Source organism: Camelus bactrianus, chromosome 2 (assembly GCF_048773025.1).
Source record: "Camelus bactrianus isolate YW-2024 breed Bactrian camel chromosome 2, ASM4877302v1, whole genome shotgun sequence".
NCBI classification, from domain to species: Eukaryota; Metazoa; Chordata; class Mammalia; order Artiodactyla; family Camelidae; genus Camelus; species Camelus bactrianus.
The window spans coordinates 89,260,239-89,276,015 of NC_133540.1; the positions used below are offsets into that span (position 1 = coordinate 89,260,239).

General features: G+C 39.6%; 1 protein-coding gene across 7 annotated transcripts in view; it reads right to left on the minus strand.

The window, feature by feature from the left end:
• PAQR3 (progestin and adipoQ receptor family member 3) overlaps positions 1-11,321 on the minus strand; it is a 27,423-nt gene extending 16,102 nt beyond the window's left edge. For 6 of the 7 annotated variants that reach the window (XR_836347.3, XM_074345972.1, XM_074345984.1 and 3 more), the window contains exons 1-3: positions 10,930-11,321; positions 7,508-7,670; positions 1,499-1,654 (exon numbers count right to left, since the gene is read on the minus strand). Coding sequence is in view for 6 of the 7 variants with exons in the window: in XM_074345972.1 (XP_074202073.1) it covers positions 1,499-1,654; positions 7,508-7,670; positions 10,930-11,114 (504 nt within the window). In the remaining variant the exon portion in view is untranslated. The remainder of the gene's footprint in view (positions 1-1,498; positions 1,655-7,507; positions 7,671-10,929) is intronic. The other variant, XM_010969285.3, reaches the window with a different exon arrangement.
• Between the last annotated feature and the right edge of the window lie 4,456 nt (positions 11,322-15,777).

The following is a 15,777-nucleotide window of genomic DNA, read 5'->3' on the forward strand; positions in this document are numbered from 1 at the left end:
AAGTGTCCCATTAGTCTCTCTGATTATCAGATATGTTTGGGAAGAGGTAAACAAAAAACAGGTTTCAGGGAAATATAGAATAAGATAAGCAAACAATTCAAATATTACATGACTGTACTCAACAAGTTCCTTTTTTTTTTTTAAGATGTAAACAGTTTCATGCAAAATGAATAAGTTGTGAAAGGTAAGCAGATATAAATAGAGTTTATTACTAAAATCAAATCAATTTACAAGAAGGCTAATTGCATATATATTTAATTATATGCTTATCTTCCAAAGTAATCAGGCCTAAAAAGCAAATGGCTCATGTATAAGTGATTACAATTAATAACGTTCTTATGTTCAAACCAAATTTATGATTTTTTGCTTTGTGAGTTTTACGCTCCAACAGTGTGGACAGTTCTATTATTGTGTTGCAACAAACATCCTACATAAGAACTCCCAACAGTCAGAGGAATCCCGTGCTGCAGCCAGTCCTCCCGGGAAGTGAAGGCTAGGGATATGGCTTGGATCACCTGCTGCACAGGGAGGGCTCGGGCAGGACAGGCTCTAGTCCTGTTACTGGAAGTGACTAGAAGGTATACCACTCCTAGGAGAGCAGCTCAATCTTGGCTCTGAAAGAGCGGGAACTAAAAGGATAAAAGGGGGAAAAAAAGGGGGTATGGTAGGAGAGCAGTAGAAAAAGGTAGGGTTGATGGGGACTTTCTGAACAGAAGGCCTGGAGATGTACTGAGCCCAAGGGAAGAGTCAGTTTGCCTTCTTGGCTGAGTCATGGGGTGATGAGGTAGTTTGGTTGGCCATCATATTTAGATCAGCTGCTGTATAACCTGATCACAGTATTTCAAATGCTGCTTTGCACAAGGCCAAAAATGACTTTTGCAACTTTAGGGTCAGAAAACAGTTAATCTAGAACTCAGACAAATGTTTATTAAAGACACTCACCGGCCACTTGGTCTGTCTCTAGGCCTGCCTCCAAATATAAGACTAAGGAAAGGAAAATGTATTTTTTGTATAAAAATATGGATCAACACCCTCACAGATAAACCTTCCTTTTTTTTTTTTTTCTACCACTGAGAGAGGAGCAAAGGATAAGAGGGAAAAATGGAAAAAAGCAGCCAGCTTCATAACTTTATCAAGTGTTAACTTTAAGTCTATAAATATAAAAAGAAAAGATGTAATGCACACCTGAGGAACCATGTAGCTATACAGATTTAGTGGGGGAAATGTTACTAATTTAATATCACTAAGTTAAATATCAGAAAATAACTATATATACACATATGTATTTCTTTTCTACGGAAAATTAATAAAATGAGTAAAACTCATAACAGATGTTAGAGATCATAGGGCCCTTTTGAAAAATGAGTTTATGCCTACCTAAGACTCTACCACTTCTTATACAAGTTAATTATGTGCTTATTCATAAGTTCAAAGGAACCATGGCAAGAAAACCCAAGACCTATATGAAAGATAGAATGTAAAATGTTCTGTTACTTACATTATTACAATAAAATGCATAAAATACTCCAGAGACATAACAGCCCAGTATTCCAATAGAAATTCCTGCATAATCTAATGCCATCCATCTTCGACAGGTTTTTTCTGATCGATGGCAGGAAAAAAGATGATAGCCCACAGAGCAAAGCATACAGACCTATGGAAGATAAAACAAATCTTACAAAAGTGAAACAAAAAAAATTAAAGTAACTCATGCATGATGTTCAGGGAAGTGGTTAGGTCAAGCCCAGGCTTTTCAGCCAAACAGACCTGGCCTTGGATCCTAACTTTGTGTCAGGCAAGTTATGCCATTTCCCTAAGCCTCAGTTTCCTCAACAGTAAAATCAGGATAAAAATCATAAAGAAAAAAGTCTAAAATGATAGCTATTTTATAATACAAAAACTTAGATGAATAGCATAGTAGTAGGAAATCTACTGAGAATTATTTTGATTCATGAATGTTTCCTTTTTAAAACTACTTACTATAGAAGTAATACATGTCTTTAAAAAAAAAATCAAAGAACATGGAAATGTATGATGTAAAAAAAAAGTCCCTCCTAGTCAATCTATTCCCCACTGAAAACATTTTTTATGTGTCCTTTCAGATACTTTCAATGAACATATCAAACATCTATGATACAGAAGTCTACACACATACATGAAAATATGATACATACTTTTTAAAATTAATCAAATGGAATCATACATTTTGTTCTGCTATTTACATTTTTCACTTAATTCAAGACTTAACATCTGTATGAGACTCATTGTATAGAGTTCATTTTTAAGTTAAAGTTAAACATGGCTTTGTTGTATTCAAGGAAAAATAATTATGACTTATGCTGACTTTAGATGTTGCCAAACTGAGAGCAAAGCTAATCTGATTCAATCAGCTGCCCTGAAGATTGATAAGGTTTCTATGGCTGAACTCCCTCTAGTCATTAAATACCTGCTGTGTGTCATGTGCTGGGGACACAAAGATGAAACCTCTACTCTCAAAGAGATTTTTCTGAAACAAGTGAACAAATGGTGATGTCGGAAGCCCCATAGGAAAAGTCACTGCAGAGCGCAGTTAGAAAATAGAGGAGGGAGGGGACGGGGTCTGTGGGTGCACATGTGTACTTAGAGGGATGGGAGTGGTGGGAGAAAAAGAGCTTCACACTGCACAGAAGGGGTGCCACCTGAGCTGGACTGAGGTTGACCTGGCATCCATCAAAGATATAAATAAAGGTGTGCACAGGTTTGCTGGAGGGCCCCCAGGAAAAGCAGCATATTGAAAAACAGAACCACTAAGGAATGTCATGTGGACTTCTTCATGATATGATTATGACAAGTCCTCAAACAAGGAGTTTTAGCTTCACTGTTATGGGCTATGTGTGCTACTACTGAAGAGGTTAAGTGCACCTTTCAAAAAGCTAAGGCGAGAGGGTACAGGAGTAGCCCTGGGAAGCAATGCCTAGAGCCTACACTACACCAGGGACAGTGGGGAATGGGGAAAACGGGACAGGTAAATGGTCACCCAGCTATTCTACAGCTTGGCCTAGAAGAAACCCAATCAGTCCCCACGGCCTCAATATCAATATTCAAAACAAGCTTCCTAGCCACAATCTCATTTCTTCATCCACTATCTAAAATCCTTATTGGTTTGTGGCTTTGGTTATTAAGCTACAAATCAGAGTTTACAGACCCAATTACACATAACTCTAAGAAGCTTGGTTATTTGTTTTCTCTGATTATCTTTGAGATTAAACACAGTAAATCCAGAGAACATCAAGGTGTATGTTCTCATTACAGGGAAAGACCTCATTGTTACAATGTTGGGTGACACAAAATAGCAAGCAGAGATGACCACAGCAGATAAAAAGGTACATAGGAATGTAGGCAGGCAAGTGTGAGCCAGCTGTGCATACACAAACGTCTGGAGGGATTCTAATCCAAATGTCAAATGTGGAAGTGTAATTTCAAATGTCTTTCACTTTCTTCCAAATACTTTTTTTGCTTGAATTTCTATATAAGTATAGTAATAGTAAGAAACAACAATAAAACTAATTTCATTGTGAAAAGGAAAATAAAAGTGGAAAGTGAAAAACTAAGCTATCAAAAGTAAAATATTTAGTGTTCATAAAGAACATTTGAGCTTTAAAAAAGTTAACCTATGGAAACACAAAAGACTCCAAATAGCCAAAACAATCTTCAGAAAGAACAGGAATCATGCTCCTTAACCTCAGACTGTATTACAAAGCTATGGTAATCAAAATAGTATGGTACAGGCAGAAAACAGACACATAGATCAACGGAACAGAACAGAAAGTCTAGAAATAAACTCATGCACTTATGGTCAATTAATCTATGACAAAGGAGGCAAGAATGCACAATGGAGAAAAGACAGTCTCTTCAATAAGTGGTGCTGGGAAAACTGGGCAGTTACATGCAAAAGAATGAAATTAGAACATTCTCTAACACCACATACAAAAATAAACTCAAAATGGATTAAAGACCTAATTGTAAGACTGGATACTATAAAAGTCCTAGAGGAAAACACAGTGAGAACACTCTTTGACATGAATCACAGCAATATTATTTTGGATCCATCTCCTTAAACAAAGGAAACAAAAGTAAAAGTAAACAAATGTGACCTAATTAAATTTCAAAGTTTTTGCACAGCAAAAGAAAACAATAAAAAAAAAATGAAAAGACGACCTACTGAATGGGAGAAGATATTTGCAAATGATATGACCGATAAGGGGTTGATATCTAACATACATAAACAGCTCACATAACTCAACATCAAAAAAATGAGCAAATCAATTAAAAAATGAGCAGAACTGAACAGACACTTTTCCAAAGAGGAAATGCAGATGGCCAACAGACACGTGAAAAGATGCTCAACATTGCCATTCATCAGGGAAACGAAAATCAAAATCACACTGAGCTGTCACCTCACACCTGTCAGAATGACTATCATCAAAAAAGAACACAAATAACAAGTATTGGCGAGGATGTGGAGAAAAGAGAACCTTCATACAGTGGTGGTGGGAATGTAAATTGGTGCAGTTACTATAGAAGACAGTATGGAGTTTCCTCAAAAAATTAAAAATAGAACTACTATATAACCCAGCAATTCCACTCCTGGGTATATGCCCAAAAAGAGTAAAAATATAAATTCAAAGAGATACATGCACTCCAATGTTCATAGCAGCATTATGTACAATTGCCAAGGTATGGAAGACAACCTAAGTGTCCATCAACAGATGAGTGGATAAAGATATGGTGTGTACACACACACACACACACACACACACACACACACACACACACACACACACACACACAATGGAGTACTATTCAGCTGTAAAAAAGAATGAAATTTTGCTATATGCAATAACATGGATGAACTTGGAGGGCATTATGCTAAGTGAAATAAGTCAGAGAAAGAGAAATCCTGTATGACATCACTTATATGTGGAATCTAAAAAATACAACAAACTAGTAAATAAAAATAGTAATCAGTGGGAAGGGGGAATGGGGGAGGGGTAACACAGGGGTAGAAGGAATAGGTTTATTATGGGATTATATGAAATCATGTGAGTGAAACTTCTGAAAATTGTAAAGCACTATAGAATTTAAAGGATCTTTCATTCAACTGGAAAAAAAAAGTTAACCTATACTTAGTATGCTCTGTTTTAAAAGGGATATGTTGTTAGAGTTGCTTAAAAAACTGACTGAAAAATTATCTGGCATATTGAGTATGTTACCGTTTTCTGGAGAGTTTGTTTCTGTGAAATACCTTACTACATCAAGGTAGACAGATGATTATAGTATGACATCTTATATCCAAGCTCCTTGCCATCGTAACCAAATACCTCAAGATCTGGCTTCTGCCTATGTCTCCAGCCTCCTCTTGCTCCATTTTCCTAGCATCACACTACAAACACCTAAAGGCCAGAAAGTGCTAAGCTGTCCCTTGTTTCTGGGCCTTAAAACAAACCCTTTTTTCTGTTTAAACGTCCTGCCTCATTCTTCTTTCTGCTGGCCTATCTGGGTGACCTGATCTTTATGACAGGCTGGTTTTGTTCAGCAGCGTATCCTCGATGCCTAGCTTAGTGCCTGGATATAAATAGGAAGTATTAAAAAAAATTGTTGAAATGAATGTTTATAAACTCAATCCAAGGAAAGGCATTCTCAGATTCTATTCTTCTCTAAGATAGAAAAGAACTCTGAGAAAGTTCAAAGCCCCTGAAATTACAACCCACTATTCAGAAAGTTAATCTGGTTGGTAGAAAAGTACCAAGCATATAAAAAGAATAGAAGTGAAAAGAGAAAATATGCTATGCTTTTAAAAAATTAAGTGTAAATCAAAATAAATACATCTATTTGTGGTTTACCATGCTGCCTGCTGACTCTACGAATTTGGGAAAGTTGGGTGAACAAGAGATAAATATAATATAAAAATAAAAACAACATAAATTGTATTTTTCAGTAGAGAAAATGTGGTCATTTGTCTTTAGCAGGTTGCATACTAGCAGTTAGAACAAGATTTTACTGTCTTGCTGATCAATCCTCAGCAAGTCACTCTAACACTTTGGGTGTTTCTTCAGTGGCATCTGTTTTAATCACTTCATCTTCTCAGCTTTCTTAAACCACTATGAAAATTAATGTGCTCCCTGAACTAACACCAGCTGTGGCTAGGTGGTGAGGTGGTGAAGGGCAGGCCTAGGGGCAGAGGAAAGCATGTGAGATCCTCAAAGGAGATGATATCCATGTAACTAACAGTAGAGTATAAACCTGTTTTTCTATTAATGACTGTTAAGAGCAGTCTATAAAATACATCTAAAGATTTAACTATGAAGAAATTGATTCATTTCCATTTTAAAAATGCAGATAGATTCTAAGAGATGTTGAGGCTCCAATCAGGAAGAAAATTAAGCCTGAGACTCTTTTAAAGTACCATGTACACTCTTCATACTATAAAAAATACTTAAAGAATAATTTTCTAATTGTAACACACACAAAAAAATACATAGTTTTTGTTCTCTCAAAGAAATTAAAAATATTATTCTAGAAACCAGAATTAGAAGAAAGGGGAGGGAGATGTTTCCAATGTGTTTCTTGGTCATTTAAGTCCAAAGTTTTGAGTCAAATGATAAAGGTCTGAAACTGACACACAAGGAAAGCAACAAGCAACACTGTGCAGCTGACTTAGCCCTTCCTCTCTCAGATTTGCTATAGATTTGCTACAGGGAGTGCTGGCTTTTGTTTGGAGGAAGGGGATGACAGCTTTTCTTTTCACTTTTATGGGTTTTCTGGGTACTCTCTGCATTTAAAAAATTTTTTTAAATCAACCAGATTTTGGTCCACATTTGTTTCCTTCTTTAGAATTACCTGTTTGAAAAATTATTAAACATAACTTTTAAAGGAACTTTTAAAAATCCTTGAAGAAAAATGAAAGCGCTGAGGAGCTAACAAATATAAGAGGCAGAGAGGAGGAGAAACTGAAAGTACATGAAACTAGGCAAGTGTAAAAGGACGAAAGGAAATTAACATTAAGGTGACAGAAAAGATGAATAGCAGCAAAAGACATTAAAATTAAGATGGTATGGAAACAACAAACATAAAAGTCACAGACATATAAACAGGAATAAGATGAGAAATCTTCCCAGGTAGGTTTTAAGTAGGCAACAGTGTTCTACTTCAGTAAGCAAACAGTACAATCAGAGATTCTTATCTTTACGTACTACTCTTAAAGTAGAGAGGTCTAAAAAAAGAAAGGGTGTTTTCTCAATCCTTAAAACTTACTGGATTACAAATATACTCTAATAACATCCAAATATACTCTCATAAAAGCATACTTTTGGTGCTTGTATAAAAGTGAATATTATGAAAGTGAATATGCTAACCTATATGCTACTTTGTGGCTCTTGAAAGCAAGTGGTGAGTGTGAAGGGCACCTGCCCCAGCTTGTCTGACTAAAGTTCTCTGTACCAATAGTAGTGTTTGTGGAATGACTTACCTGGAAGCAGAACAGACAAATAGAACAAATTACAAAATCTTCTCTGGACGCACTTGCTGAAGGTAACACAGATGTCATGTCATATATTCCCAGAGTGAAGAAGAGAAAGAAACCCAGCAAATGACTCCAGATGTTTACTGTCTCATTAGATAAAATAAACAAACTGGAAAAACAAAACAAAACACAAATGCAGCTCAGATTCATATCTGCTTGCTCGTTTGCTCGTTGTCAGCATGTAAAAGGTTAGGGACAATTTTCTGGGTTATCTAACACTTGCAACTTTAAGCCCTTAACCCCATTTTTGCCATTTTAAGTTTGATACATCATTTAATCTTTCCACACCTCTATCAATCCTGAGAGCTTAGTTTTTTCTTGCTCACCTCTATTATATTTACCATTTCCTTCCTCGATTAGAGTTATTTATGTATAAATTCCATCTCATCCTCCAGCTTATTAACTCCAGATGGCTGGTACCATTTATCTTTATGACACCACTGTTCCAAGCACAGCATCTTGCTCAGATTAGATGCTAAATGTCTACAGTAACGAATGTACAGATTAAAACTGGGCATTAGCTAGCGTACTCTGACTTTCAGTAATAGGTCTCTGAAAACTTGCTAAGTGTTAAGGGTAGACACAAACTTAAAACACCTTTTTAGTACTCATTTCATGCAAATAACAAAGTTAAATGGACTTGAGAGAAGCAGAATAAATACAAATTGATTCACTGGAAATCTCCTTTAAGACAGGCATGCTGTATCAACTTAGCTGTGGTTGTTTTGAAACCAAACTGGTTTTCAGGTGGAGTAAGTTTACACTTTTTAGGAACAACAAGTGTTTACTTTTCATATCAGTACTAACTGCCCTCTTTCAATTCGCCCTAACTGGTTTGAGTTTAAGTAGTGTTGGCAGCACAGGTCAGTGCAAGTGTTCCGCAATGACCAGAAGTCAGGAGGCTCCGGGTCCCTTCACTCCCACCCTGGACAACAAATTAGCTCTGGGATCATAAGCAAGTCACTTAACCCCTCTGGCTTCAATTTCTCCATCTCTAAAACAAGGGAGGTGTATTAGATTCGGACGCAAGTCCCTTCCAGCTCCTTCCTTAATTTTGTGAAGCGTTTCTCCAGCTGCGGACAACTGATTATTGAAAGGTGACATCATGACTAAAGATTAAAATGCTCTTGCATTTCTCTTGCAAAATCTAATCTTTTGTATAAACTAAAGTCTTTAACCATCACTGATTCAGAATCATCATTAGTAAGCACTAATGTATAACCCGAATACTGAATTTGCAGTCGTCACTATGGTTCTCATTTTCCCATGCTATAAACACAGCAGTGTCTCACACTATCAAACGATCATTAAGAATAAAGTGGATCTCGTATCATGAATTTCAGACTTTATCCTGTAGAAGCAGCAACTATAAAGACTATTTATCTTGGGGGCAGGGAGATGCAGGAATATGAGGAAACACATTTAACCACAGGACTGTTTGACAGCCAATACCTTTTCATTTTGTGAAACCCAGTATAACCTGATTAATTGAGCGAAGAGACACAATCTTGGTATGCTCCTTTCAACTAACAGAGTACTGGCAGAACAGCTGTGACATAAAAAACATTTCCTTATATTCAAAATCTGTCCTCGTCCCTCTTGGCAGCTTAAAGAAGAGAGGGCAAAAGCTGAACTGGAAGAGCACCTGGAAGAGTATCTCCAGTAGAGGATCTACTCCTGTTCCATGAGAATTTAGACCTACACTCTGTTCACCTTCAAAACCAACAATCAACTTCATCGTTATCATCTGTTCAACTTCAAATTCAATGATCATGGTGATAGCAAGTCACCATTTATTGAGTGCTTATTATGTGCCAGGCTCTGTGTAGCATTTTTCATACATAATCTCATTTAGTCCTTAGTAATTTCTGAAGAAGATACTGTAATTACCCTCATTTTTAAGAATAGAGAAATTAAGGCTGGGAGAGGTTAACTTTTGTTCAAGGTCCCTCAGCTGTTAGAGGCAGATCTGCATACCCAAGACTTTTTTTTACTCAACAGCCCAAGATCTAAAGCATTATGTTTCACTCCTCCAATCATGAGATTTGGATCCTAACATTAGAATGCAGAGGACCACGACCAGGTGGGTATGAAACTATTTAAGGCAATTCACTATCTGCTCTATTCTTGTGTAACTCCACATCCACAGCAGGGCCCAGCTCTGATTTCTTATGAGTAACTTATGCAAAGGAGGCAATGGGGAGGAAAATAGTACTTAGGATTCAAACTGTGAAGCACTGTGGGCCATTTATTGAAGTCAAGTAGGGATGGACAGTGACGTCACCTTGTGACCATGAGTCAGAGAAACACTTTCAAGGCAGGGAGGGCAAAGGTACTGGGGAAAGATCAATGCTGAAAACAAGATCAAGAATCAGACATGTGGTTGCTGCTTGAGCAATTCAATAGCCCACATTCCAGCAGTGGGATCTGTCACCACAGTCACCTGGAGCTAACCAACACCTGTATCTTAATTCTCTTAAAGTGGGGTCCTATAATTAAGTACATACAGTGATTTTTAACAGAAAGCTAGTCTAGGAACTATAAATTTTTTCAGTTTTGTTTTTTTAATCCCCAGCTTTCAAGGGACTCAGTTTTAAGAGTTTAGATGAAGAAATTCCTTTCTTAAAGACGCTTCTATAGTGCTCTTGTGGAGGGTTGGTGCCCGTTATAGGCTCTCTTTGCTATGGTGCTTTTCCTTCACAGCGTTTTTCACAATGGTTATTATGTAATAGTGTCATTAGCTCTTTAATGTGTGTCATCCGGGCTAGATCTTAGTAGCTTCATGAGAACAAGGGCCATGTCTGCTGTTCTTTGCAGGACTTCGTAGGGCTCCTGGCACATAACAGGGGTTCCACAGTATCCGCTGAATGAATGAATCAGTCAGCAGTTTCTATATATATGGCCATGTGAACTTGTTTCCTATTATACAGGCATTTACCTGGCCCCAAACATATGAACTTCCATAGGGCCGCCTTAAAAATAAACAAAGCTTAGGTATACACAGGGGCAAGCATAGCTCAGCCACTGTCAGTGGGGTCTACTCCAACATGTATCCCAATAAGCACCAAATGGAATAAAGGATATAAAAATCCCTCTGTAAACAGCAAAGCGCCATGGGAGAGTTGGTGATTATGATCGTGGTTACCATCGTTATTCCACGGATCAAGTACCCCGGCGGGGGGAAGGAAAGGTAACAAGGGAGGAGAGGTGGCAGAAAAGGATGAAAAGGATGGGGCAGCTAGGAAATGATGTGCCCGGAGAAAAGCGGGGAAAGCAGCAGGCAGACCAGACAAAAAGGGAGTAGATGAGGAGGAGGGGCCGCCGACGCGCCCCTCAAGGCGCGCCCAGCGGAGGCGGCCAGACTGTACCTTTTGATACACAGCCTGGAAGGCAGGTAGGCCCGGTAGCCATCGGTGATGTACGGGTTGTCCTTGAGGGACACGGGAATCTGCTCGTAGGTGTAGAGCCGGATGCCGCGAGGCACCAGGACGGGCCAGTACTGGTAGCTGCCCAGCTCGATGTAATGCGCGCTCTTCAGCAGCTTCTGATGCATCCTTCTCGGCTGCCGCCGCTCCCCGGCCGGGGAGCTCGCCTAGGCCCCGCCTCCCCGGGGTGGGGGCTTCGCCGCCGCAGCCCCCGCCCCGGAGCCCGGGGTCGCCGCGCGAGGTCCTACGATCCCGCAGCTGCCCAGGCCCCGCTCTGCGCACTGAGCGGCCACCGCCGTCAGCGCCCCGGCAGACCCGGCGGCGTCGCAGCCCTCTCTGACGTCAGCACGCTGTGGCGGGCCCCGCCCCCTCGGCCCGCCCTGGCCGAGGGAGGCGGGGCCGGGGGCGGGGCCTCGAGGATGCGCGTGTGCTCCAGGACTGGCGGGTTTGGGACGCGACGAGGCTACCCCGCTGTTTGAGAGCCGCGCGTCTGCGGTGGCCCGCGTCTCCTCGTCTGTGAGAAGAGCGTAGAACTGAACGGGCAAATACAAGTGGCTTTTTCTTCCTCTGTTTTTAATTAGAAGCAATATGTATTACATTTTGAAGAATTAAGGGGAAAAGAGTAACTGGAAGACAAGTAAGAACTACAGTTAACTCTTCACCGGTTACCTAATGCTCAGTATTCCCAAAACTTGGTGTCGGAAGGGACCTTCGAGATTTTCTCAGCTAAGGTCAGTCCTTTGAAATAGTTGGAAATAGAGGAAACCTGATGTACATGGAATATTTACCAAAATCGAGCATACGCTGAGCTACAAAGAAACCCCAACATTCAAAGCACTGAAACTATTCAAAGTGTTTTCTCTGACCACAATAGACTTAAACTAGAAGTAAAGAAGAAAACAAAAACTCCCCAAATGCCTGGAATTGAAACAAAACACTACTAAGTATTTAGTGGGTTGATGAAGAAATCACAATGGAAATGAGAAGATCTACTGAACTGAAAAGATGGAATATATCAAACAAAAGTTGAGGTGAAGCTAATGCAGTGCTTTAGAGGAAATGCTGCAGCTTTGTTTCTGGCTATGAATTATGATGCAAATGTTTATTCATAATGGCAGCGGGGCAAAATACCAGTTTTGCATCTCTATGTGTAGAACTCTTAGTCCTTCCTTTGGCTGGTTGCATGATAAAAATCATTGAAGGTACCCATTATTTACTTATTGTTATTGTATTAGTAATACTGGTTGATATTTGAGAGACAGTATGGTTTAGTGATTAACTTCTGGGCTTTGAAGCCCAGCTACCTGGTTTTGAATTCACTATGTATGAGTCCTTGTACAAGAACTTAACCTCTCTGTCTCAGTTTTCTTACTGGTAAATAGGGTTAATAACAGTACTTTGTGTTGTGGTGATTAAATCAGTGAATTATGTAACACTCTTAGAAAAATGCGAGTCATGCTGTTAGTACCCCTCTATTATTAGAGTTCAAGGGAAGATATTAATAAATAGAACTGGAAAGATGAATTGAGATATGTCCTAAATGAACTTAGATGTCATGTAAAGGAAATGAGTCTTTTTTTTTTTAAGTCATGACACTAAAACTAATATTTGAGAACTTACTGTGTGCCCAGTACATTAGCTCTGCTGAAGATTGCTGTGTATAGGAATTCTTATTTCCTAGTGGAGGAAGATCATGCCTGAGAATGCTTGCCACACCCATAGACCTCTTCTGGGAGGCTCTTTCTGCATGTATTCATGCTGGTGCCACTTGAGGCTACCTTGTGGCCACCGCTGACCCAAAGGTGGATAAGTGGCCCATGAGATGTCCTGTCACAAATGTCTTGCAAGAGCAATGGTAATTAGCTTGACCAGTCAGTTTCTTTCTTGGGAATTTGGCCTGAAGATGTGGGGAGAGAGCTTTTAATCTGGTATTTGAAACAGAAGTAGAAAAATGCCCAGAGATCATCAGAGACAGAGAACTGAGAATGGCAGCTGCTCTGATTTTCATGGAACCTGTTGCAAAATGACTTCTGAACTGACTTCAATAACTTATAACCCATGTCAGTTCTCCCTAATTCATTTATGTGGTTTAATTTTTAAATTAAGCACTCTAAAACTGAGCACTTAACCACCCCCTGCCCCTGCCACTTATGAAATAAATGGACAAATATGAAAAAATAGATATAGCAGCAACCCATTTCTAAATCCTAGAGAGAAAAAGAGGTCTATGAGTAAAAAGAATGGAAAGAACTCTTCCACTCAGGTCTGTAAGGCAGTGGAAACAGGAGGAACACTGCTTTGGGGCACCTCTGACAGAGGACACCCAAAGGGGAGAGGGCACAGTTCCCCACAGAGAGCCATGGACTTTTGGCACTTTGAGGGTTGTTTAGTCCTGATGCTTGACACAAGACTTCAGGGGCGTGCCTGGTAGGGGAATAACACGGTGAGGGATCCACAGCTGCATCTAGCAGAAACCTCAGTGCCCTTGAAGTGACAGGCTGGGAAACTGAACCGCCCAGTAAGAGCTCGTGAGAGAATCTCATCATAAGCACCAGTGAGACACATCTTGGGTTTAATACACTTGTGGTGAGGGGTAGGACATTCTCAAGCTGTTGGAAGTCCTACATTTTTTACGTGGGCCCAAGAGCCAGGAAATGAATTTTTACTGTTGCTGTGAGTCAGTCTGTATCCCACAGACACTGGAGGTTTGAGGTCACTCAGATTGTGCCTTATTTTGTAGGAGGACCTTAAGTGATCTGGGATGGAGTGACATGGGATGGCTCCATGGAGCATTTGGGGTGAGTGAGATATTTTTACCCTTCCCTTCCCTCCCCTCCTTCATTCTTGTATATTATTTTTCATTTTTTAAAAATAACTCTAACACAGTGTTGGAATGAGACTTGCAGGTATTGGAATGGACAAATCATGGAAATTTACATTGATTTAGATCCAACTGTGTGCCACACATTTGTCCCAGAAAACAAAGATGAATAAGGCATCTTTTAGATAATCATCTTTGCAAATCTACACAGCAAATTAACATTTTAACCACTTCCCCCATTAAACGCTCCTTTCTAGACTTTTGGGACAATATTCACGTGGATTTTTCCCTTATTTTTCTGGCCTGTCCATTCCAGGGGCTTTTGATAGTTGCTGTTTCTCTACCTGACAATTAAACCAGAGTGTGTTTCAGGATTGTTCAGTTTTTTAAAAAATAGATTCTACTTTTACTCTGTATATTTTTGTGGCTTTAGGTACTATCTTTAAGCTGATGACTCACCATCTGTAGCTTCAAGCCAGATCTCCTATCGGTGCATCTGTATTCACATATAGAACTGGATGTAGAAACCTGAAATATTAAAAATGAACTCATCATCTTTCCTTTTAAATCTGTGTTTATCCCTAAATCCCTATTCACTCAGTCTCTTAAGCCTTGGAGTTGTCTCGACCCTTGGCCCCATTTTATCAGTACCCTCCTTCTTTCCTTCCCCATTACCACAACCAGTTCCTTGCCAGTGATTTCAGCTCTCCTGCCTAATTAGTCTAATCTGAACAAACAATGAACAACAAACAGTACGTCAGTTTAACTGTATGCTCTTTACTTCTGCACCCAAGTTGCTGAAGAAGATGACAAAATGGCATGACCTGGTATCTACACAAATTCAGTTTACAATCTCTATGGAACTTTCAACACCGCTTTGGATATTTTAACATTTGCTGGGTACCTTAGACCCCGACCCACTACTTACACTAGCAGGTCTCCCCTTCCTCTTTCACAGAGAACACAGAGGTCAGCATGTGGGAACTTCAACTTTCTGCTGCTGGCCCTCCACCTGTAAACTCACCCCAAAATAAAGCCCACCTTTTGTTTCCTTTCCTTTGTCCTGGTACAAATGACCTCTCAAGCCTCCGACTTAAGATCAACCTGCTAGCTGTTTTCTTGATCTTATTTCCTTTCTTCTCCTTGCGGATCCAGCTCTGTCAATGGTCTTTCTCTCAGATGTATCTCCAGCATTCCCCTCTCTGTTTCTTCTTTCCCTGTGGCACATAAACATGTTCGCATCTCACTCATTTGAAAGCAAACAAGCAAAGAGAAAAGGGAAAACCTTTCTTTCTGCTCTGTGTCATCCTAACCCTCTATCTCTTTCCTCCCCTTCCTGCCACACTGCTAGACACAGTAGTGGACATTTGTTGTCTCCCTTTCTGGCTTCCCTTTTGTTCCTTATCTCATGGCAATCGAACTTCTGTTCCACAGCTCTATTGAGACTTTTTTTGGTCAATAATGTTAGCTCAATAGACACTTAAACGAAATCTTCTTCATTGTATAATAAAAATAGAGATCCAAACAAATAAACTGCAACAAAATGGGACTTTGCCAGCTACTCCACTATCCTGTTCAGGTTCCCCATACTAATCACGGTCCCCACCCTCTCTCCAGAAGTAACCTTGAGTCTCCTGATGGTTTTGTTATCCACGTGTGTACCCTGTGACATGCTAATTTTAGTCTGCCCATTTTTAAAAAACTTGATATATCTTTTAAGTCCTTTTTAAAATGTATAGTTTCTCTTCTATTCCTTTCTTGCTTACAATTTATCTGTGAAAGAACTCATAGTATTTCTCACAGTCTGGATTCAGCTGTTCACGGAATCATGATAATCAATATGTCACTCTGTCCTCTGTCTTCTGCAAATTGGTAGCAAGGTCCAGAGGCTTGATCAGACCTCTGTTTGATCCCTTTGGCAAGAGGATAAGTAGTAGGGTGTTCTTTCATATGGAGGCAATTATGTCTTT